General features: G+C 38.6%; 1 protein-coding gene across 1 annotated transcript in view; it reads left to right on the forward strand.

Moving 5' to 3' along the window:
- ATP10D (ATPase phospholipid transporting 10D (putative)) overlaps positions 1–25,450 on the forward strand; it is a 40,583-nt gene that overhangs the window by 10,872 nt on the left and 4,261 nt on the right. The window contains 17 exon segments of the mRNA XM_023925265.2: positions 94–298; positions 4,176–4,261; positions 5,430–5,536; positions 7,730–7,861; positions 8,715–8,842; positions 8,988–9,240; positions 13,031–13,266; positions 13,924–14,112; positions 16,081–16,693; positions 16,856–16,962; positions 17,830–17,956; positions 19,108–19,292; positions 20,439–20,748; positions 21,314–21,390; positions 21,917–22,042; positions 22,426–22,626; positions 25,183–25,263. Coding sequence (XP_023781033.2) covers positions 94–298; positions 4,176–4,261; positions 5,430–5,536; positions 7,730–7,861; positions 8,715–8,842; positions 8,988–9,240; positions 13,031–13,266; positions 13,924–14,112; positions 16,081–16,693; positions 16,856–16,962; positions 17,830–17,956; positions 19,108–19,292; positions 20,439–20,748; positions 21,314–21,390; positions 21,917–22,042; positions 22,426–22,626; positions 25,183–25,263 — 3,163 coding nt within the window.

The raw sequence follows: 25,450 nt of genomic DNA on the forward strand, positions 1-25,450 counted from the left end.
GTCACTTTTGATGTGTGTACAAATAGCACCTCTAGGTTTTTCTGTTTCAGGTTATGCATTTGTAAAAAATCACTGTTCTTCTGTGTATTCCAGGAAAGAGAAGAAATACATAGATGAGTGCTGGAAAAATGTCAATGTTGGGGACTTCGTCCGGCTTTCACGTAATGAAATCATTCCTGCTGACATGGTGCTGTTATATTCTAGTGACCCGGATGGGATCTGTTACATTGAAACTGCAGGCCTTGACGGAGAAACCAATCTAAAGCAGAGACAGGTGGTGAGAGGATATTCAGAGCAGGTGAGAATTGTTCTTTTCTAGTGGTGTAAGAATGCTGACATGATAGGCGGTGAACTAAAAAAACCCAAACAACTCAGCCCTCTAGACTGCCTAATTCATGGTAGTTCAGCAATCCCCATCTGAAAATCAAGGTACTAGGTAACACAGTTCTAATTCGTTGCTAGAGTGGTTTTGGAGCAAATCTTTGCATGTTCACATAACCCAGAGAAAGACAGGTCTATTTCAAGTAATGAAAAACAGTGAAATTAATTATTCGGGTAAACCTTAAGGAGTTACTTACGGTACATAACATGTTATGGGTAAGAAATTGGAGATTTTTAGAAGGGACTTCTGTGCTATATAATGACCAGGAGAGAAGAGCAATACTATCTTTTTCACTATTTCTTCACATTGCAAATGCTTTGTTACTCCCACATAACACTTCAATATTATACCTAGCAGCCAAAATGCTAGAGATTGGAACAAAAAATACAAATTAAAAGATTAAAGAATCCTGACATTTCTGTAGTCTTCAGTTCTGCTGCTGAAACACCACACTTAAAATAACAGCAGGGAGCTTCAGTGTTGTCCATAACAACAAACTGTTTAGTCCTCTGGAGACAAAATTACCTGAACTGCCTCTGAATTTACAGCAGTGGTGAGGAAGTGAGAAGTTGTCTCTAGGTGCCATTACTTAGTGGGTACAGTAATACCAAAGGCATGATGTGCTGTCCGTGAACAAAGCTGTTATCCCCTATAACAGTCACATGCTTAATTTTACTTTTATTTCTGTTTTTATTTTTATTTCTTGATTTAATCTTAAAACAGAAAGACAGGAAGGACTGTTTGATCCTTTTGTGTATACATATTATTACACAAAGCAAAATTCCAATGGTTCTTCAGGCTTACAGCATACTGAGGTGGCCCAGTTCTTACACCTTAGCTCCTGCTACCAAGGTCTGATTTGAGTCCCATTTAAGAAAGAGACTGATATTTTTATTTTCTGGAAACTTGTACCAAAATTCTAGGAAGAATCATGCTGTCCAAAAAAACCCGTCAATTCCTTCACCATTCAAGACCATTCATTTTTTGTCATCAAATAGGAAAAAAAAATAAAATTATAGTTATTGTAGAGTCTTCTTGTCAGGATTGCTTGGTTTCTGAATCTACAGCCATGGTCTGTTTCACAGACCTCAAGTGCATCTCCACCTGCACTCCAGCCTGGGAATTTGTCCTTGTAAACTCAGGCTGAGCAAAACTGACAGTGCCATGAAAGGGGTTGGCTGCCTGACCTCTCCCACTTCTTAACCTAAGAAGAAAAGGAATAAACAACATCAAATTAAACAACAGATGAAGAAAAGAAGTATGGAGTCTTAGCCTGCTTCCAAGGTTGTTACATCCTGCTTCCTTTTGACTAAGCAAGTAGAAACATAATGAGAAAGTTTATTAATGGGGCACCTGTTCATGCACGTAGGATTCCTTTAAGAGAAGGCAAGGCAAAATGAAAGCAAGAGGCAGGACCTGAAACTCTCATAGTGATTTTTTTATTATTTTTTCAATGTGTAAATGATAACAGGAAAGAAATTGAAAAAGTAACTTAAGGCTTCTTAAATAGCAGTGGGCAATGAGGCATAGAACACAGTGTCTCCAACCATCTTGGCATTCAAAGAGAAATACACAAAACAGGATAGGGAGGATGATGAGCTATTTTGTGAACAAACTGACACTGCTCTGCTGCTTTCAAGATACTCAAATGTTGCTTCCTCTTAGGAAGGGTTCAATCTCCTTTTCCTCAATCTCTCAACCACAGCATATGGTTAGCTGAACCACAGACAGGTTCACAGGGGTGGAGAAGTTAATATGCCATTAGCACTAAGACAGTGAACAGTGAATATTTCCTATTAGATTATAGGAGATAGCAAAGAACTGCACCAGTAGTTTCCTTCTCAGCCGGCATGGCTAGTGACTGAATCGTGTCCTGGCTGCAACATCCTCAAACTAATGGAAAGTGCAGTTCTTTTCTTCTGGGAAGCCTAATCCAAGTTGATCAAAGGCATTCCTCTTCCACCTTAGCCATACACCCACTCCATTCCCATGCTATGTTATCAAATAGTGTATGTGTCAGTAACACAGCACAGCCACAGCAAGCAGGCTTAGCCTTGGAAATCTGCATTTTCCCATTTCAGTGTCTGATGCAGAGCCTATCATTCTCAGCTCCCTTAGTCAATTTCCATCTTTATTGTCTCCCTTCTTTAAGGATCTTTACACAAAATCCAAGTAATTCTAGTTTCTGCTATGAAACAGGAAAATATCTCAAGAATTAATGTACAAAGGCTTCTACTCTGTGTTCGCTTTGCCAAAATTACAATTATAATGAAAAAATACAGAATTTAAATGTATAATCCAGGAAGATCTGAGTGTCCATATCAAGATATCTGCTTGTGGACACAGTTTTTGTAACCTCTGTTTTGTGCTGGCAAGAGTATAGACAGCTGTGTCCACTATAGATTACACCCAGAGTTTCACAGCTTGCTGTTTCAAGGTGTATTACAAGAAGTACCACCAGCAATATATATTTAGATGTTTCCAGTAGAAGAAAAGAATTGACTGCTATGACTATTTCACTTTGAGAGTAGTTCTTGTTTGGATAATTATTGTACAGTGCAAAATTCTTGAAAAGCTTCAATCAAGTAGTACGTTTTACAGAAATGTACCTTCTGTGCAAATCAACATGAGAAGGGTCAGTGGAGAGACAGGTCTTTCACAGTTAACTAAATTTGCAAAGAGACTGAATGTATCCGTGTGTCAAAGGCTGTGTTTATATTGACTTCAGGTGAATACCGTGCAACACATCAATACAGCAGAACATAGCAAAAAGAGTATTTTAGTTAAGCTAACAAAGTACTTGTTAACAATATGATGTTTTCTGAGTTTCACATTCTACTTATGGGATTGTGTTTTAAGCTCACAGTTGTTATTCTGCCAGTGTGAAGTCATCCAGTTGATGGATTACAGCCTTCTCAGAGACCTGTAATTATGTAGAAGATACATTCAGTAACACCTGTGAATTAGAGAATTATGCTTGGGAGTTTGAAACCTTAAATTGGTCATTGGGGTTTTTTAAAGAGTAGAACAAATGACTTTCCAAAGAGTTAGTGGCAGGTACTCAGAAATACTTGGAAATTACTCAGTTATACCAGAGGCAAGCCTGTGTTATACTAGAGCATACTCATATGCCAGTAATTGAAATTAAATCACAAATAGCAGATTCCAAATTCCAAAGATAAGGCCTTTTGGTTTTTCTCTTCTTGTCATGTTTCATTCTTATTAATACAGGAGATTTGTTTCACTTGACTTTTCACTGAAGGGCTCACCTGCTCTTTGTTTGCAGCATGTACTTCTGGTCTTTCATAGCAGCCATTTCTTTGGCACTTACAGGTCTCAAACATCATTGCAAAACTCTACCTGCTTTCTTTGTGTTAACATGGAAACCATCCTGGTCATGGTATTGGAAAAAAAAGTCTGTTTGCAAGAAATTCTGCTTGCAGAGAAGACAGTGTCTCTTCTTTTTCTTTTTTTCATATCACGGAAAGAATCTGTGGGAAATCTCTGCCTTTCAAATGTTCTTACTGCTTTTGTGTTTTTTTATTCCTCCTCATCCTTCCACTCATTTTTTTCCCTCTACAGTGATCTCAAAATATCAGCAATTCAAGTGATACTTGCCAGTGTTTAATACTTTCTAGGAGGTCCTATGGTGTGTAAGTCTGATTTATACTGGGTAGGAGACCATCAACACCACCAGCAACCTATAGTTTAGAAGATAACTATTAGATGTTTGGAAGTTCTGTCATATTTTGTCTGAATTCTCTGAGTTTTTTTTTCCTTCCCGTGGCTTTAGGTCTCTGAAATTGATCCAGAAGAATTTTCCAGTAGAATAGAGTGTGAAAGTCCTAACAATGACCTCACTCGTTTCCGAGGCTTTGTGTAAGTAGGTTTGATGGCTCTTTAAACTATTGTCATTTGATTTGGCATTCTTCCTAATTTCTGGAGATCTTGTAATGTTTGCTTTAAGAAATAGATAGATAGAGGTTGGTTTGCACCACTGTGTTTCTGAGCATAGTTCAAGAGACAGAGCTTCAGAAGTATTTTCTGAGCAGCAGATGAGGCACTGATGCTTTTTATTTTGTATTAAATATTTTCAACATCTTAGGCTGTTTTGCAAATGTATATTTCATACTTGAAATAGCAGTTTTAAACCTGCTCTTCATAACGTATGGTATCTACAGTATTTGGTCTGGACCATGGCCTGACTGGGCAAGCTGCTTAGAACTGGAAATCGGAAGGACTGACTTCCTTTCCTACTCTGATTTGTTTTGTGTAACCTTCAGGCAGTTGGTCTAAATCCTTTTGACCAGTGTGCCTGTATCTTTTCTTCAGGCTGCGTTTATGTTAGGGGGTTTCCTTCATGTTTAGGGTTGGAAGGGACCTTAAGGGACTAGATGAGCTTTAAGGTCCCTTCCAACCCCAGCCATTCTATGATTCTGTGATTCTTACAGGTTTATGAGTTTCTATAGATAATAAGAAAGCAAAATACTGTTTTATGGAGTGACCTGTTTTCAGGTTGTGATACTTAGAATGTCTGTATTCTTTGCTTTGCACACTGACACATTAGATATTTGAGAATAAAAATAAATACATATAAATCTTAGTGTCTGAGGAAGCAGCTTGTCAAAGAGTGGGCCTAGCTGCACTGAAAGTATACTACAGGAGTGATGGTGCTCACAGTATATTTTGGATGAGATTTTATATTTTTTTCAAATATTTTCTGATGCTGATAATATGAATAGGATAGGGCTTCAGATTTCCAGTATTTGTCTCAGATCTCTTGTCAGTAGTGTTGCCTACTTCTCATATGCCAGATGGCAAATGCTAGGCTTTTAAATGCAAAAGAAATTATAATGCAGTGCTTACATGCCCTGATTTTCAAGGGTGATTGATTTCATTCCATTCATTTGAAAAGTCCAATCAGAGATGTCAGGATGGCAGTCAGTGACTTGCAACTTCTTTGGGAAATCGCTTCCTAATTGTTTTGCAAAACCTGATCGGTAATTGTTGGAGTCCTACAGCTGACACAATGTGCTTTTTATTGCAGTGAGCATTCAAACATGGATCGAGTGGGTCTCAGCAAGGAAAACTTACTGCTCCGAGGATGCACAGTAAGAAACACAGAAGCTGTGGTAGGCATAGTGGTATATGCAGGTTAGTGAACCACCCTGGCTTTCACAGACTGCCTTGCAGACAAGACAGTTGTGTGCCCTAAGAAGTAGTGTTGTACAAAGGGGAATTGAGAGAGTAAAAGCTTGGATGCAGCAGAAGGCAGCTGCAGCTAGAAATGTTAATGCCTGTCTAGATTAAGTTTGTTTCTGTTTTAACAGTAAATAACTGATAACCGTGATTATTTCTGGAAGGGTGGATCTGTTGTGTGTGAACAGGTTCTCCTCCTGAACTTGATAGTTGCAGTAGTAAACTGAGATTTTGATATGGACATGGAAATGCATGACTTGCTTAGGACTTTTTTCTTAACCAATATTGAAGCTAGTGCTGTTCTAGTTCTGTTCTACAATTTGTAGAAAGGACAGAGGTTTTTTTACACCAATCAATATGATGTATCCAGCCAGATGCTTGTAACACAGGTACAGGATTTTGTAGAAAATGTTTGAAATCATCTGGAAGGGTCAAGAATGATGTTGCTTCTATAGGAAAGAGTATTAGTGATAGTTAATGTAAGTGTAGTGGTTTAGATTGGCCAATTTGAGTTTCCCGGTCAATGCTCCAAATAATGCGGTGGGTTTTAGCGCTGGCTAAAATCACCAGTGCACTTATTCATTTCTTGCTGTGAGATATGGATTAGGAGAAGGGCAAAACAGGCTTGAAACTTAAAAGGTATAAAGGAACTTTATTAACAGGACTACAAGAATAAGAAGCATCAGAATAAAACTTCCAGAACACCTTTCCTCCCCCTGCCCAACTTTTCTTTTCTCAACTGACAACATAGAGACAAAACTTGGGGTGTTAAAGCAGTACCAACTATACAATAGTCTTTCATCAGTTTTTGCTGGGAGAGTTGTTTTCTCTTGTCATGCCATGGAGACTTCTCCACAAGAAACAGTTCTCTTGTGGCTTTTCATTTCCACAAATAGCAGCCGCCTGGACAAAAAGTGAAATTCCTCCCATTTTCATAGCCCTCCTAGAGGTGTGTCCATAGACCACAAACTCATGGGGTATTATTTTAAGGATGAGTTGCTCAAAGGCAAAAGTTTTCTTCATTTGTTTCTGTGATCCTCTCTGGGAACAGAGGTTTTCTTCTTCTCTCCCTGAGGGAAAAGGGTCTTCATTATTTTCCTCTCTCTCTCTCTCTGTTTAAGCTTCTCATGGGATCACAGCTACTCCAACATCTGCTTGGCTTCATCAACTGCTCAGATCTACAGTTTGAACACTTCATCATCCCCCTCCCCCCCAACTCTCTCATGAATTAAAGGAAATATTTCAATGTATCATTGCCTATCTCTATGGCCCTACCAAAAGAATATTTCAGCCCCATTAGGCATCTCCTCATTCTCCTTCCATCTGAGGCTTGACTTTCTTTACTGACCTTGGTGTTTTCATGTTGTCTTTCTACGTGTTGTCACTCTTTTTCTCTCCCTGGAGAGAGGAACTAGGTCTGCAGGTCTCATCTGTGTAGTGAAAGGGTTAATATCTCGCCTAGTGGCTGAAGCAGTCACTGGATCCAGCAGGTGTTGGATTTCAGGCCACGCTGGGCACCTCCCTCTGCCCACAGCAGCTGGAGGCTGGGATGGGGGGTTTAGTGTTGGGGAGATGTCAGCAGCCATGGCCAGACCCAGCCTGCGTCCCGCAGCCTCCATCTGCTGCCCGGGAGCCGCTGGGGTCCAGCCTGGCCTCCCCCAGGCCACACCAGAGCTCAGTTACCTTCTGAGGCCAGAAGCTCAAGAGAGGGAATTCCCAGGTTGTTTTTAAAATGTGGATCTCACACAGGCAGACCTAATTTCTAAATGGTGCAAAATGTTGTCAGTTTTCAGAACTAGCCACCTATTGGCCTGTCCCAGGCACAGAGGAAGCTCCCAGCAGCTTCTCTCAAAGAAATCACTTCTGTGGGTGGTTTCTTACTTCTTTCCCCAAATGTCAATCAATGTGAAACCACCACATTACGCTAATAAAAGTTAACATATACATGACAGATTTTGACTTAACTTGTTCGGTTATCTTTCAGACAGAAGTCATGTATTGTAGGAGAATCTTATTTGCTCGTATTAATAATGGCTGTTCAAATATTAGTTAATAGAAATACTCTGTTTCCCAAACCTTTAGAGACATAAAGCACTTGAAGTTGTGATACCTATTATTAGAGAATTTCAGCCTCCTTTTTGGTTGCAGGTCATGAAACCAAAGCTATGCTGAATAACAGCGGCCCTCATTACAAGCGCAGTAAATTGGAAAGAAAAGTGAACACTGATATTCTTTGGTGTGTTCTGCTTCTACTTTTGATGTGTTTAACTGGTGCAGTGGGTAAGTGAAAATCACTCAGATTTCTGCTATTTTCCTCTTTCAGCCTACAATAGTGTTTTATTTTGGGGCTGATTGACTTTGTGACTCTTCATCCATATGTAATTTCCTGAAAGTTGGGAGGGCTGTGAGGTCTAAGATCATGTTGTTGTGTTTAATCTGATGTGGTTAAGAAGTGTGTTCCTGATGTGGTTTTGGATCTGGAGCCTTGTTTCTCCATTCATCTTTTTTCTCACTAACTGTTCTGCAAAACTGCTACTTTTCTCTTAGGATTTTTCAGGTAACATGAGATGTGTATACACATTGAGGTGAGAGACCTAGTGTGACCAGGGTTGTACTTACTTGATATTTTAGGGATTGATTAAATGATTAGCTTGAGTGAATCTAAATGGATGAACTTTTCTGAAAGATAATAAACATATTTAAAATAATGTTAAAAATGTATTTTTAAGAAAAAAACTTCTTCAGATTGCACTTTAAAATGATGGCATGATGATGTGTTCACTGGTAGGCTAAAACCTGGACAAGCAAGGATAACAAAATTAATTGCCAGAGGGTTTTTTTGGAGGGAAAAACCGTGAAGTGTAGTTAGTATTTCTTTATTTTTGAGATATTATAGATAAGTATAGATATTTTTTCGATTTTGAGATAGTATAGATACTGTTGATAGAATTCAGATAAGGTATTCATGTATGTAACAACACTTGGGATTCCTCTTGGGAAAAAAACCCAAGAGATAAAATTGTAGTTTAAAAGCTTTCAAAGAACTGCAGAGTATAAGAGCTAAGACAATAACCCTGAGCTGTGATACACTTTACATAAAACTGATTGACTTTATCTTGTCCTTGTTTTCAAGGCCATGGAATTTGGATAAGTAGGTATTCCGAAATACCTTTTTTTAACATCCCCAGGCCAGATGGGAAATCGAGTCCTCCAGCATTAGCAGGCTTCTATATGTTCTGGACGATGATAATTTTATTACAGGTAACTGCTCTGCTTTGAACATGGGTCCTATTCTGATTTCATTTGTATCCTTGAAGTAACTCTTCAGCTTCAGTAAAGCTAAAAAAGTGTTTGTAACTGGCCAAAGACTTTGGTTTTATTTAATCCCTATGTTTTGTTTCGGTAGGTCTTGATCCCTGTTTCTCTCTATGTTTCAATTGAAATTGTCAAATTGGGACAAATTTATTTAATACAGAATGACATTGATTTTTACCATGAGAAAACAGACTCAACTATTCAGTGTCGAGCACTAAATATTGCTGAAGACCTTGGCCAGATTCAGTATATTTTCTCTGACAAGACTGGAACCCTCACTGAAAATAAGATGGTTTTTCGGAGATGCAGCATTGCAGGACAGGAGTATTGCCATGAGGAAAATGGTAAGACACTAAACCTCTGTTCAGCTGGATCATTTTTCTGACTCACTTGATGCCATGAAGGAAATATTCTTTGCTTGTTATGGAAGAAGTCATTCCTACTCTGTTTTATTTCTCTCCATGGAATATTCAGAACCCAGAATATTGGAAAATTGCCTGTCTACTCTCTCTTCTTTTTTTTTCCCTCCAGCTAGAATGCCAGTGCTTACCTAGCATTTTAAGGTTTAAACATCCTGTTGACCATCCTAGCAGTCACCTACCACCTTTATGTAGTGTATGTTAAGACTTCACTTTGACATAGTTCTGCTCTTGAGGATATAGTAACCCAAACTAAATATGTGTTTAGCAGTATTAATGTATTACTTAACAGAAATTTTAAGGTACAAGTCAGATGTGTGTCCATGTGTGTGTTAATGCTGCAAAGGTAAGTATCTTCATGGAAAATAACCATTGTGTTTTCACTTAGATCTTACACAGCTGCTTATTATTAGCCAAAAATTCAAGAAGCAGTGTTAATGAGTAATTACTGTCTTATTGTCTAGAAGTGTAGGATCTTTCAATATGTATTTCGTGAGAGCCAACTTGAAGTCTTCTGGGAGCTGGGAGAAGATACAGCTCCAGACACAAGAGAAGATCGGGCAGTGATATGAATGATTTAATTAGCCATTTTATTAATTAGATAAAACCACAAAGTATTTATTACAGTTACCATGTATATGTTCTAGTGCCTGCAGACGTTTGCTCTTTTGCTGGTGAACAGTATTCCATATGAAATCAGAGGTGAGGTGCTGATGATGGATGGGCATGTGAGGCACAGCTGTATAATAAACCCTCTTTGTGGTTTGATGGCTGCCAGATAGAACTGCTCACAACTACAAGCAAAAGGCACACCCTGCTGGCCACAGCAATGAATCAGTTCAGCCCTTCTTTTGTTGTGTCACAGGACGAGATTTTACAGACATATTTTACAGCAATTTCTGCACATGTTTTGGAAATGTTATGTTGAGGGTTCCCAGATGCTTCTTTGGCTTTGCATAATTGTACTGGAGAGGATGACAACAGCAAAATGAGAAAAAATGTAAGTTTTGAACTTGATGAATGAACAGCTTAAATAAAAACCACATTATATTTTCAGAGCATTTCCTAAAGCAAGGAAAACTTTCAGAAAGAAGCCGAAGAGTATTGTGAGTGATGCAGCTGTGGCTGATTCAGGTCTCAGTGTGCAGGCAAAGTATGCCTCCAGTACTAGCTTCTGCTAGTAGTTCACATAAAGTTATCTTCCAAAATTATTAGTGTGTTAACTATGTACATAATTACTTCCTCCTGTGCCCTGTCTTTTCCCTGGAGGGTAAACATGCATTTCTTCCTAACAAATTAGAAATTATATGAGCCCTGAAAATCAGTTTGAAACACATTGGAGGTCCTGTTATTTAGCCCTGGTTTATATTTGTGTAGATGTAGAGTGGCTGTTTGCAAGGCTTCTGCTACATATGGTAGGAGTTGCAAAAAAGATAGTACAATCTTTTGCATTGAAGCTGCCTAATCTGAACATACATTTCTGTGTTTATATCTGTATTTCCCAGGGTAAAGGGATGCCTGTGATCAGTATAATCCTCCATAGACATGCTTTCAGGCGGTGCTCTGTCTAAAGTGATGTGTACTTCTTGGACCGTGGCAGTAGAACAGTGTTGTGTTGTGAGAGATGCCACATGTTACTTCAGGCATGGCATGCAGCTTCCCAACAGGCTGGAAGCATAGCAAAATGGGCATGTGTTGTCCAAACCTGCCTCTGGTAACACATAATAGGTCATTGGTGCTGCTTTCTGGTAAAAAGGTATCAACACCTCATGGGATTTTGCGTTTGTAAGTTGTGGAGTGTTGTGCTGTGTTAAGAGCAGGAAAGTGACGACACAGACTCCCTAGCTTTGCTTGCAAAAGCAGAAAGTTTTATTCTTACCAGTCTTCTTTTATAGACAGTTCTGAACAGATCCGAAAAGGTAAAACTCTCATTCGTCATGAAACCAACACATAACCATCATTGGACAGTTAGGAACAACACCCCTTGACCTTTCTTACAAGTAAATAACAAGGCAACAAACAACACCTGCAAAGGTTGTTTTACTTCTCTGTTTAGATTCCTCCTTACGATTTCTCAGGCCAGAGTGAGAAAGTTGTGTGACTTAGTTTCACACAGGCTCAAGTTAATGCCTGAAACCTAAAAACTCTTATTTAACAGCTGTTATTCCTACAGTGGAGAGCCACAGTCTGTTATGTACCCACATACCTGTTTTTTAGAGGAGCTATGTTACTAATTTCATGTTGATATCAGGAAGATGGCCTGCCAAGGAAGGTGTAAGCTCTGATCTCTCTGTTTCCTTGGACTCATCAGAATAGCAGGATGGGGGACAGGATTCTTTCATTTGTGTTGCAGAAAGAGAAGACAGTAGAAAATACAGGAATCACAAATTGCATAATTTGCAATAATTGCCATCTCATTTAGAACAACAGACCTGGGGACTGACCTGTGGATAGATTTTCTGTTAGCATAAAACAGAATGATACCCCGCTTTTCACTTCTTTCCTGTACAGTTAGTACCACCTGAAATAAAGAAAGAGGGAATTAGTGGTGTTGCTGGACATGTCTGCAATGTATGCTAATGTTGGTTTTTTGGTAGGATGTCATTGTTTGTATTCAAACTGTAATGAAATAAATAGGCAACACACAGCTCTCAGAGCAGTTTTTCCATGCTGTCTATGGGTTTTAGGCATTGAAGTGCTAGTGCATACTCATGGAATGCTGTTTTCACAGTGAGAGGTAAAACTTGAAAGCTGAATAGTCTACATAGTTCCAGTGCTTTCCAGAGATTCAAATTCTGGCATGTGGTCAAACACTCTCAGAACATGAGTGCAAACACTTAGATACATTCTTAATCAAGCACATGATAGCATAAGAGTGTTTCCACTTTCTACAGAGGTTCTTTACACCATTGATTTGTGGGGAGGAGCAGAACTGCATTTACATCTCTTGCACAAAGGTGTTAACACATGTCCAAAGTTCAATTGTTGAAACTTGCTTTTCAATTAAAACCTCAGAAAACATGTATCTTTTTGTGAGGGAGTGTCCATTACTGAAACAATAAACACCATTTGAATGAGTTTCGGCTAGCAGCTGTATTTATGAAACCCCTGACATACAATCCTGATCCATCATAATATAATGGCTATAAAACTCATCAGAAAGTCTGGTCCCATTTTTCTTGCTTAAAGCAGAATTGTTGCTAATATTCTTTAAGAGATTAATTATTTTATTTCTTCAGGACCTCCAGTAAAGTTCTATTCACTGCTTTCTCAGGCATTCCATTCTGATACGTTCCATTGTCTCTGACAAGGTTTTGTTGATACCTAGCCTGAGTCCATCTTGCCACAGTATGGAACCATTGTCTTCTGATAACCACAGTGTTCACAGAAAACATCCTATTTCCTATCTCTATGCAATTTCTCTTCACTTGAACAGGCATTTGACTCCCATCAATGTGCCCTTCTGAAGGTTGTGTAACTCCAGCTTATTTTACTGTAACCGTGTGGCTCACGTTATGTGGAACTCCGATCATTCTTGTTCCTTCTTCTGCATTCAATGCAGTAGAATGTTGCTCAATCATGAAGACAGGGTGGTGGCTTGTTACAGGTTTAATTTTTCATAACTGGTGTATTATTCTGAACTGCATAACTAATTTGTGTTTTGGACATGTTTCTTTTTGCTCATGGAACAATAATTTTGTTTCCTTTTCCTTAGCAAAGAGGTTGGAATCCTATCAAGAGATTGATTCAGAGGATGAGGATTCAGCTGGTTGTCAGTGTGGCTCTTCAACCCCTACATCAAAATGTCAGAGGCACAACTGCAGAGCTGTGTGTGAACCTTTGAACAGGAAGTCTTTGAATCAGTTCTCTGGTAGTTACTCTGCATTCAAAAAGCAAGATGAAGCAAGTGATACTTGCCACTCAGGAGACATGGCTTTCAGCAGTCCCATTGTAAGTAGAAGCTGTTGGGTTTGATGCTAAATTTCTGAATTAACTCATGAGAGTATTTCTTTTTACTCCCATTTGATCAGATTGGTTGTCATTTAAGAAATCCTTTCTCACTTCCACCAAAATCAGAGGTCTCAGGATGACTTGGTTGGGTGCTATTTACAACTGACACTGCAGACACATTGGTTCATGAAGATGTATACATTGACTTGCTGCTCTGCATCCATGACCACTTCAAATGAAACTACCAACTTAATTTTAATTTGTTTGGTTTTGGTTTTTTATTTTAAGATGTTTCGAGCATTTTCTTTTGTTTTTATTAGGAAATATCTATATGGCCAATACTTACTTGAGGCTACAAGAGGAAAAATCTCTGCTTCTGTACCTGAAGGTGTCTAAATATAAAACATCATATTTAATCTCTGTTGAAGTGTCTAAGGCTATGGGTTAAGCCTTTAGTGTTTACCTCTTTGGGCAAGAAGTTTGCTATTTTCAATGGAATAGCACAAGGCAGTGAAGATGCCAGTGTTTCTCTGTTTCCTGGTATAACCAACTCAGCACAGGAGGAAAGTTTTATGAGCTTCTACACTTAAATCATCTGTTTAACCTCCAGAGACTAAGTTTATAACCTCATGGGCAGTTTTCTTCATTTCTTAATAGGAAACAGATATTGTACCAGACACACAGCTGTTGGAGAAGTTCAGTCAAATTTCTTTTCATTCCTATCAACAATCAGAAGAAGCTAGCAGCAAGTTATCTTTGGAGACAATGTATATCACTGACTTCTTTCTTGCTCTGGCAATCTGTAATACTGTTGTAGTTTCAGGCCCCAATCAGCCACGTCAGAAGGTAAGAAGGCTTTGCTTTTGGCTATTTGGTCATACTTGCAAGTAGCTGATCTACTTTTGGTTCAATTACAAAAAGAAAAATACAATTAACTGACGTTTTAAAAATTATCCTTTTCACCTTCCTTTTTGCTGGTTTGTCCTATTAGAAAGAGGGGAATTATTGTAAAACTGTGGAATGTAATGAGTTAATGAATAAAATAATGCTGATAAATTGACTTCAGTCTTTTTGTTTCTGTGACCATTTGTAACTTTTACAAGACAAATTTGGAGATTAAATTGCAGTTGTAATTTTTTCCATATTCTAGTTATGGTTTTTTAGATATGGGTATAACTTCCTGTAAGAATACGAAAACACTCAGGTTACCTTTACTAATAGGTTATTGTAGGCTGTAAAACAAGAATAATGGCTGAAGATTCACAAAATGCTGAAACTGAGAATGCTCTTACCTGCTCCCTGACTATTCAAATAGAGATCCAGCAAAAGTATGGAAGATTAAGTTTTATATGTATATTAGTCTGAAAAAAAATTGCTTTGCAGTATGGCATAAAATTGTCTCACCACAAATTTGTATTTGCTAGGCTGCCCTGGTTTAGTAGTTTGGAGTGACCACATGTTTTCAGTGCACACAAACTAACTTTTTTTTTTTTTTTTTAAATAGTACTGGGGTGGTTTTTTTTTCAAATCTTTGGGTTTTTTATGTGTGATATTTTTATAACCCCATTTTTTGCCTGTTTTGACTGTGTTGCAGGATAATTCCAAAGTTCAGCTTAGATTGCTTTCCCTCATTACTCAGTGATTTACATTTGTTGACTTTGTTTTTGAAAAAAAAAGAATTAATGACATGTGCACGAATTTTCAGTGTCCATCTAGGTAGTAAACCTACAACCATAGCTGGAGACATTCACAAAACATATCCTGTGGGATATGAAGTACCTCCTATGTGTAAATAAGCCTGGTATTTTAATGTGCTTCCAAGCATTCCCAGAAAGTGTAGTAGGCAGCCTAGAGATCCATGTGTGTATGAGGCAGATGAGTTCATAGTCAATAGTTACCTATTCCCTAAATGGAATGGAAGAAAATATACAGGTGAGAGTCTTGGTTTTTTGAGAGTATTTTGTCTCCAGGTCACTAGCAGGTAGATTGGGAGGAGCAGTGTGGGAGTTTTCTGAGTTGATGATTGAGGAAAGAACTCAAGGCAATGGGAGATTTCAGTATTGCAGTCTCTGACGAGGCAATGAAAGGATGTTCCTAGTCTCTGTTTCGGTGATACTGAATGGAGACACACTGCAAGTTGCTGGAACTGTGTAGGAGCTGAGCCATAGTTTGTCCCTACAGTTTGGTTTTTAGTGGCAGAAGAGAACATGCTTCCTGGTAACTCATTCTTACTTTCTCACCAGCAATGAGAAAGGAATGTCACCCTTGTATGCCTTATTTTTGTAAGCTGTTACCTCCCTAGCTGTTCTGAGTAACAGGAAGGCAATTATTTTATAGCATTGATCACAGGGGAATTGTCTTTTAACTTAAAACACTAAAAACTGTTGATAAGGTGCTCTATGTTTAGCAGTTCTTGTAGCTAGTATGAGGAGATTGGTTCATTCTTCACAAGTATTTTGCTAATTCAGAGCAAGGATTAAAGTTTTTAGTTAAATTTGGCACAACTTCTAAAAGTTACAATGTACTAACTCTGTTCATTACTGAAAAGAAGTATTGCATGGAGTCATGAATTAAACGTGAAACACATCAATTTTCACACCTGAGGTACTTTCATGGCATATAGAGGCTGTTACTGTACTCATATGGTTTCATGTTTGCTTGAGCTGGCCATCTTTAATATAAGCAGTCAAACTCATGGTAAATTTTAAAATACTACTTTCATTATGAAACATACTTACTTTGTACGGAGTCCTTCCTTAATATAATAAAATAGGAAGAATTTAACAAATACTTTCTTTGACTATTCTCTTCCAGATGAGACTCTCTTCGCTGAGCAAGATGCCTATTAAATCACTTGAGGAAATAAGGCAAATGTTCCAGAGGTTTTCAGTTTGGAGACTAAGTTCTTCCCCACTTCCAAGTGTAAAGGAGTCATCATCTGAAAGCCCCAGTAGTTCTGTGAGAAAACTGTCTATATTTAGAATGAAACTGGCTTCACCTACTTTGGATGGAGCTGCTCAAAGGGTTTCTGAACCTCACAATACTGACAGCCCAGAAAATTCTCAAGTGCCTGGAGAACTACATGTAGTGAGTGTAGCTGCTGGTGAACCCAACCATGCTGTGTCATCTATTGAATTATCTCCCATACCAAAACTATGTTATGAAGCTGAGAGTCCAGACGAAGCTGCCTTAGTTCATGCTGCTAGGGCTTATAAATGTGTTTTACAGTCTAGAACTCCAGATCAAGTAACTGTGGACTTTGCAGGTCTGGGGTCTTTAACGTTTCAGCTTTTGCATATTGTGCCTTTTGATTCACTGCGGAAAAGGATGTCAGTGGTGGTTCGGCATCCAGTCTCCAACAAAGTGGTGGTGTACACAAAAGGTGCAGACTCAGTCATGATGGATTTGTTGAGGACTGCATCTGAAGGTATCTACAGAACTTTTAATTCTTTGCTTGCCCTTTCCATTCTTTAATGATAAGTTTTAACATTTTGCTGCTTTAAGAATGTATTTAGACCTTCAAAATTTTCCACTAAATTTAGCCTAATCATGCATGTTTAATTTGCTTTCTCTTCTTTTTGTGTGATAGTACATTCTAATAATTCTGAAATTGAAGAAAAGATTAAAGAGAGAACTCAGCAGCATTTGGATGACTATGCCAGGAGAGGACTGCGCACTCTGTGTATTGCTAAGAAGGTATTTCTTTTAATATATATTCAGAAGAATGTTTGCAGTCTGTGACCAGCCTCAGCGGTATCACCAGTGGAGCAAACATCACGTCTTCTAAACAGATTCTTCTGTTGCCACATTTTGTTTATCCTGATGTTCTTTTAGGAGGAATTTGGAAGAAAACCCAGATCAATGCCTGACTTCTGTTGGATTGCCATTGTTGTCAGTTTAGGATGCCAAGCATCTTAGCATCCTAATTTTAAAATAGGGATTGTCAAATAGCCCACCTTCTCTTTAGGACTCATAAGCAAGTCTCCTTGTGTGAATCTTACCCTGGGTGGAATTCTAGACACAGGAAACACATTAAGTCACACCTGTTTTATTGGGTTTCACAGTTTGCAGTGTTACGAACTGTAGATGAACAACCGAAGTGATAAGTTTTGAGATTCCATTTTAAATTCAAAGCTGCTTGGAAGTAAAATTCCGTAGGGATTGAAACAGGCGAGAAGCTTTGTAAAGAAAAAGCTCTATGCAAAGTGAAAGCACAGGCTGTGTAGCTGAACAGTGATTCTGTGGCAATATCAGCACTGCAGGTGAGCAGCAGTAGGGAGAGTGCACTATGCCCATTTCTCTGCCTGCCTTCTATCTAAATGGAAATCTGTCAGGCAGCCCCAGGAACCTGCAGGGTGCCAATGAGTAGCCTGGTAAAGTAATCTAACACTCTGAACATTGTACTAAATCCATAGACATCCTGGAGCATATAAGCAATGCACTGCCAGGGGCTGCACTCACAGGTTCAGGCTGTGGACAGCAGAAGTAACCACAAGAACACTTTTGATGCACTGTTGAAAACCCAGTATAGATACATACCATATATTTTCCCTCTCTGTGTAGGTGATGAGTGATGCCGAATATACAGAGTGGTTAAATCATCGTTTTTTAGCAGAAACCAGCATTGACAATAGGGAGGATCTGCTGCTTGAATCTGCCATGAGGCTTGAGACCAAACTAACTTTGCTTGGTAGGTAGAAAATACTGTAACTCTCAGGAAAATGCTTCTGATGTTTGTAATTGGAATTTGCTTGCAGAGAGCTGTGCTAATCTCAATCTGTGTAACACGTAGCTTTCTACAGACTTAGAATTTATCGTCACTTCTGAGTTTCCGTACATCTCACTGGTAAAGTTTATATTAGTTGTAAAGCACACTGAAGACAGATGGTGCTCTCCTGTTTGTAAAAATCTACTTGGTTGGTTGGGGTTTTTTGGGTGGTTTCTTGTGATGTTTTTTAAATATTTTTTTTTATTGTTATTATTGGGTATTTTTCTGTCTTCACTAGAGGTTTTAAATGTCATTATAATAAGTGCATGAAATGATAGTAACAAATCACAGGCCAGTGCAGATATTCAGAGAAATCCCCTTCTGGGCATATTTTTTATCAGTGTTGCATTCATGGCACAGCAGGTGTACTTGTGCTGTTATAGTAACATGGAGAGAAGAAGTCAGGCATGCTTCTGTAGGAGCCATTCCTCTGAATATCATTCAGCTGTGTAGAAGTGAAACAAAAAATGTTTGACATAGGTGTGTGAAAGGTAAACTGCAGGCAGTCTGGGATAATCATTTTAGAGAACTGCCCAGCAAATAACATTTGGAAAACAATGTGCAAAGATCTGACTATGGTGGTAAAGGCAGCTCATGCTAGAAGTTGAAGAGACACAGATCCTATTGTGTAAAGGGTACTCCTTTCCTCATTTTGTGTCATCTACTTAGTGCAAATGCCATAAACCTTGATACTAAAGGAATTCTGGGATTACTGGCTTTGGTTTCTGGAGAGAAGGCAGAGCAGTGCTGCAAACTGATTCTTTTTTAAGTATATACAGGGTACCCTTTGCCACTAAAGCCAACAGAGAGAAGTCAAGCTGCTTTGGAGACCTGCTGTCTTGCAGGCTTGTGTCTCTGGTATGACAAGAATGGGTTGGCCCTAACATTAAATGGAAGTGGAGGTTAAATGGTTCATCCTACCGAGGTGCTTGCTTTCAGGAATTTCCAAGCATGTCATGGTAGCATGTCTGTTTTAGGATATGGGTACAGAGAACCAGCTCATCCTGTCACTCTTGGAGCATTTTGGTTTTGGAAGTACAGCAGCACTAATCTTTCTGTTTGCCTAAATTAAGGTGCCACTGGCATTGAAGATCGCCTGCAGGAGGGTGTTCCAGACACAATACAGGCATTACGGCAAGCTGGAATAAAAATATGGATGTTGACAGGTGACAAGAGAGAGACAGCTGTCAACATTGCCTATGCTTGTAAACTGCTGGAACCAGAGGACAGAATCTTCACTCTTAAATCACAGAGTAGGGTGAGTAGAAGAGTAGATTTTCTTCTCTGCTGAAAAATTCAATAAGGGTATTCCACAGGACATACAGAAAAGCAAATGTTGTTTGCTTGAGAAACCAAAGAACATTTGCTTTTCTGTATTGTTCTTCCTAGTGGATAAAATTAAGTCCTTTCTGTGTATGTAACAACTGTTTCTTTCGATACAGTCCCTACATTGTGATTAATTATTTTAATTGAATAGACTTCTTAATTTCTCTCTGTGGTAAGCTAAGGAGTTGACATGGCCTCAGATTTCGAGGATTGTTCTAAGACCTTTAATTTTTCTTTTCTTTCTCTGCTTGTATGTATCTTAAGAAATACAGTTTGTATATGCCATAAAAGGTAGTGTGATAAGAAGTAACTGTGGGTAAAATAAAATGAAAAAAGAAAGGATTTTTAGTCCAGTTGTATTTGAGGAAACCTTGGAGTTTGATTTGTGCCAACACTTTTCCTTTTACTCTGCTGGGAAATTAGTGTCTTACTTGACAGTGAGAACTATGCCCCTTTTGCAAAAGTGCTTTTTCTCCCTGTAACTGGAGGATGTAGAAATAAAAACCAGGATTTGATACTATTGCATTTCAAAGTAAAAGGATGAGAAGATTTATTTTCTTCTGTGTTGCATGTGCTTTACATATATTGATCCCACAAACTTTTTGAGCATCTTGCATTGAATCTGATGAGGTAAAACATTCCACAAGGCCAGTTCTTCAGTAATTCATAGCAGCTCACCTGTAGTGTGATATGAAGTGCACTTTTGGCTTTGCATGCCAGACAAAGAAACACAGACAGCAAAAGTTTTCTATCAAAGCTGTATGTTACAGAATCCTTAATGGCTGCTTTTCCTGCAAAGTCTGTGAAGGTTTTCTGGCCTGCTTAGGTTTTTTTCTTCTCTTAATGTAATACCCAAGCAAATTTGCTTAAGCAAAGTTTATCACAGACTCTTTTATTAACAGCAGTGTGCATCCTTTGTGATTTTAAAGGGGTATTCAGCCTCATGTCTGAGCCTTTCCAGATAAATACTATACAAGGACAGCATGTGACCTTTTCCCCATATATATTTTATGAATTTAAAGGGGAGGAAGAGTACAAACAGTACTTCATAAGATGCCATTCTCTTGTCTTTAATTAGGATGCCTGTGCCTTGGTAATGAGCAAAATTCTAGAAGGCATCCAGAAGAATGCTTCTGTCAAAAACAAACCCAGTGAGAAACTTGGAAATGTCTCTGCAAGTCCTTCCACCCAAGCTCGAGGGTTCAATGCAGGCCTGGTTATTGATGGAAGGACTTTAGAGCATGTCCTTCATGACAGCCTACAGAATATTTTCTTGGAACTCACAGAAAAATGTCGGGCTGTAGTCTGTTGCCAAGCCACACCACTGCAGAAGAGTGTCCTGGTCAAACTGGTGCGAAGTAAGCTAAAAGCAATGACATTGGCTGTAGGTGAGTCTTGTGGTTATCCTCCTTTCTCTGAAAAGAAGTAGAAGCCAGTTTATTCTCTTGTATATTAATGTCTGTCACAACATTTATTTTATAAGATAATCCTTTGAATTGTAGTTGTCTCTAACATAAAATGATGTTTGTCTTCTGAAGTAACAAATTTAGTCCATAAACTTATGTCAGTATTAAACAGTAAGAACAGCATCATACTGTGTTATGTAACATGCAAAGCAGCAAGTGAGAGCATTTTACTTTCCATCACAACCCCACAAAATAAGGAGGCAGAGGGGAGATGACTGGCTGTGATTTAAAGCAGCCATGTTTTCTGGTGCAGCATGCCAGCTAAATTTTGACAAAGGAATAACTATTATCTATTTGGAGAACATAGTTCAGTTCAGTCGGGCCTTCACTTACTAATCCTGTTCTTTTTAGGGTTTTTCAGTGTTTGCCATAAAAATGTATTTCTCTTAACTGTCTTCTATTTGATGTTTGTCTTCCTGCCACTTCCACAGGTGTCCAATGTACTAGCCAGCAAAGTTAGTTTCGATTTTTCCTCTCTTCTCTGTAGGTGATGGTGCCAATGATGTCAGTATGATCCAGGTGGCTGACACTGGTGTGGGAATATCTGGACAGGAAGGCATGCAGGTAGTGAATCCAAAGATATCTGCAAATTATGTTAGGTTACGTTTTAAATCAGTTCAAAGTGTACTCTGGAGACCCAATAGCTCCACAGTCCGTTCCCTTACATGGGCGAGACGTTGCAGCCTCAACCTCACACCCAGGCCTCAGCAGTCCACCAGGAGCAATTAGAAGCTGAATGCTGTAGGTTAAGCTCCAAACAACAGTTTTCTGCCTGTCAGTGAGCTCCATATTACTCATGTTGTGCAGGGAAATGAGCAGCCTAAGTGTCAGTGTCCATGATTTCTGTGCACTTGTGCAGAAATAATGATGACAGATATATTGCTGCTTGTGCTCTGCTGGACTGAGCTCTGTGTGTTGTAAAGTCTTGTATGGAAGGGGATTATCTTAGTGAGCATAACCTGGCAAGCAATGTATAAAAAATTATAAAACAAGGATTTCCAACAGTGGGTAAGTTGCTTGGTTGGCAGTATCTGAAGCTTATCTTTAACAGTTTGGTTATATCATATCCTTCTCTTTGTGTGTGTTGCAGGCTGTGATGGCAAGTGACTTTGCAATCTCTCAGTTTAGACACCTCAGGAAGCTGCTGCTTGTCCATGGTCACTGGTGTTATACCAGACTTACCAACATGGTGCTTTACTATTTCTATAAGAATGTGGTATGTAGCTGTTCCATTCTAGGGACATCACAGTTCATGTATTTTTGAGCACTGAAAGGTTTAGTGTGTCTTTATTTTCTTTTTTCTCTTCCTATTGTGAATGGTTTCAAAATGTGTCAAACAATTCAGTTTCCCATTTGCCTGCAGAGACCAGAGGCTCTTATTTCTTGGACTAAATTTCCTTCTCAAAGTCACTGTTTGATTTGATTAAACAGTGGGTTATGGGCGTTACTAATATGGTGGTAGCATGACTGTTTCAGCAAGTCATGTCTAATTTTGAAATGTTTCCACAGATAATTTTAACCAAACATAAGACCTACCAGTTTTTCTCTTGTTTTTAAAGCTTTTGTCAATGGCTAAAATTTCACCATGTCACTTTTCAGACCTACGTGAACCTCCTGTTTTGGTACCAGTTTTTCTGCGGGTTTTCAGGCACGTCAATGACTGACTACTGGATCTTGATTCTTTTCAATCTCCTTTTTACATCAGTGCCACCCATCATTTATGGTGTCTTGGACAAAGATGTATCTGCAGAGATACTCATGGAACTCCCACAGCTTTACACAATGAGCCAGAAATCTGTGGTAGGTTACAGAGTGCTTGGCCTGAAGCAAATTGAAATGTTCATTTGAGCCATTTCTGTCTTTTATGTTTCATCTCAGACAAACATTGTTTTAAATTACTTTCTCTATTATGAAGCATCTAGGCCTGTTCAATATGTGCACAAGTGAAAACTTGTTTTTCAGATTTTTTAAGCTCTTTTCAGTCATAGACCCAATCTTATCAGACATTTGGATGATAAAAGAAATTAAGGACTTCAGGTAAAGCAGTATACTAGACAAACATTGTTACCAGCACGTTTATTTCATTCACTGTGTTTGCTGTTGACACGCTTCCTCAAACTGGGATTTGTTTGAGCAAGATAAGGGCACTCTGTATTTTTTCTTTGTCATATAAGGTTCTCAACTGCCAAAGAACCAGAACATATTAATTTCAAATAATCCTCAAAGAACTTCTGTCAGTCAGGGTACTTTTCACCTTACAGGTATGTTATGAAATTTGCCTTCCCACCTGGAAACACTGTACTTCATACCTAGTCTATCAGTAAATTCTGTCCAAACATTTAGCACAGAAACCTGAAGGGAGTGGGGGAGTAGGTTCTAAATGAAATTCTATAAATCAGTGAAGTCTTTCCTGGTTTCTGCTTTGCTTAGTGTCAATTCTAGCATTATTTTAATTTCATACTTCCAAAAATTTAATAATTAAAATAATATCTTTATTATAGGCAGTGACATACTGAGCCTGAGACAAAATAGGTACGAATGGTCCAGGGAGAGAAAATATTGACAATATGAGTCACTTAAAGCTTAACATTTTCTTTATGATCAGATCCTACAGTATCATTAGAAGGCATTTCTTTAACAAGAGGATGGTCATACACTGGAGCAGCCTTCACAGAGGTGTGGTCAATGCCCCGAGTCTGTCAGTGTTGGACAATGCCCTTAATAACATGCCTGAACTTTTGGTCAGACCTGAAGTGGTCAGGCAGTTGGACCAGATAATCCATTCCAACTGAAATATTTTATTGTGTTTTATTCTATTCTAATACTGCTAAAAAAAAAGAGCTACAGTATGTTGTGTACTAGTGTTGTCTCATTTATTATAACCTGGTGGAAGTTTAGGTCTGGTCTAGAAGGAAAAGAAGGTTATACAGTGAATGGACATTTTTTTTTTGCTTGTTTGTGGATTTCTCAATTTCTTTTTATATACCCTTAAATACTTAATGCTACTTGGTTTGCAGTATTTTTGAAAAAGAAAGTACTCTTTTGGTACCAATCCAAACCTCTGTAGATTGGCTTGAGCAGGTCTGTGTTTTGTCGGTCAGAGAATTTTGATTCAGTAAATGTTTCAAAGCCTCATGATTTGTTTTGATCTTCAGGGTATGTACAATACAGTGATCTGAGCTGAGCTGAAGGTTTTGAAGCAACATAATCAGAATTACTGCATTACATAATTTTTTTCTTTGCCTTTTTATTTCCTTATCTTCTGTTAGTGCTTCTGTCTGTTGTCCATCCCATCATTTCTTGCTCTATGGTTGGAGTTATCATTTCCTTTCTTTCATGGAAGCTCTCAGAAATAACTGCTTGCAATTAAATACAATATAGAAGGAAGAGAAATTCTTTAAAAGATGCAATAAGATGTAATATCACAATATTGCACCATGACATCACAAGTGTACAGCTTTGTATAAACTAAAAAATAATGGAACAGTAAGTGGGATTCATCTTCAGTGGTTAAAGCACTTTTCAGAAAGGCAAATAAGTTTTCCACATTTCCTCTGGACAGCAGTTCAGTTATTGAAAGGGCTGAATGGCTCTTTGGAAAAACCCATCTCTCCACTAATTGTAGAGGATATCCTGGATGATTAGACTTCTCACCTATGTGTCTCACTTCAGTGGTTGAGGGAATGGGATATAGCTGAGCCAGAGCATAGGCAACTGTGGTTTCCTAGGTGGTTTATCTGTCATAGCAGTGTGCCACTTCTGAGGGAGGAAGTCTTATTCCCTTCTCCCTCCTTTTCTGCCTGTTCCCCCTTCATCCATATAGTTAAACTATTTCACTTGTGCCTGCTCAGTTACTCCATCAGGTCCTCCCAGGAGCTGGTTTAAAGAGCAATTTGTTATTCCAGCAGAAAAGTGAGTTGATACCTCACATGAGTTAAATTAGCTCACAGAGAAGTCCCATCCACACAGAGGAGTCAAACAGCACACATAACAAAAAGGGATGGAGGTAGAAGAAGGTAGGACTTGGTATTCAGTGATGGTAAGCTGCAGGGTACTTCCCTGTCCATCAGCCCCTTCCCCTCCTTAGGACTCACTGAGGCTCTGGTACATCTGTTCTGATAGGAACAGCTGCAATATCAGAGTTCCCAGAGCTGGCTGCTGATTTAAATAGTAACAGTTAGCTGTGTGTGTGGAGGGAGATCTTTGTTCTAGTAACTATACACAAAAGATGCCTTTTCCACTTGGAAACTAGCTGGAATTCTGCAGGTAATCTTTCCCCAGATCCAAATTAACAATAGTTAAGGATGTAGCAATTTATTCAATTTGTTTCAATGCCATTTTGTTTTTCTCTTACAGGCTTACTTGCCTTCAACATTCTGGATAACCTTGTTGGATGCTTTTTACCAAAGTCTTATTTGCTTTTTTGTGCCTTACTTTGTAAGTGCTGTCTACAAAATACATTTATACATTTTGACTTACTTAAAACCTAAGCAAATTAGAGAATAAAGTATTTTTACTTCCTTGTATATGGGTGTATACTAAGAAAATAATCATTGAAACAGAGTTGAACTCTGTGTGCAAATATGTACGGTATTTACATTATTCATGCACTTTGTATTAGAAC

This window comes from Cyanistes caeruleus, chromosome 5 (genome assembly GCF_971803275.1).
Source record: "Cyanistes caeruleus chromosome 5, bCyaCae1.hap1.1, whole genome shotgun sequence".
NCBI lineage: Eukaryota > Metazoa > Chordata > Aves > Passeriformes > Paridae > Cyanistes > Cyanistes caeruleus.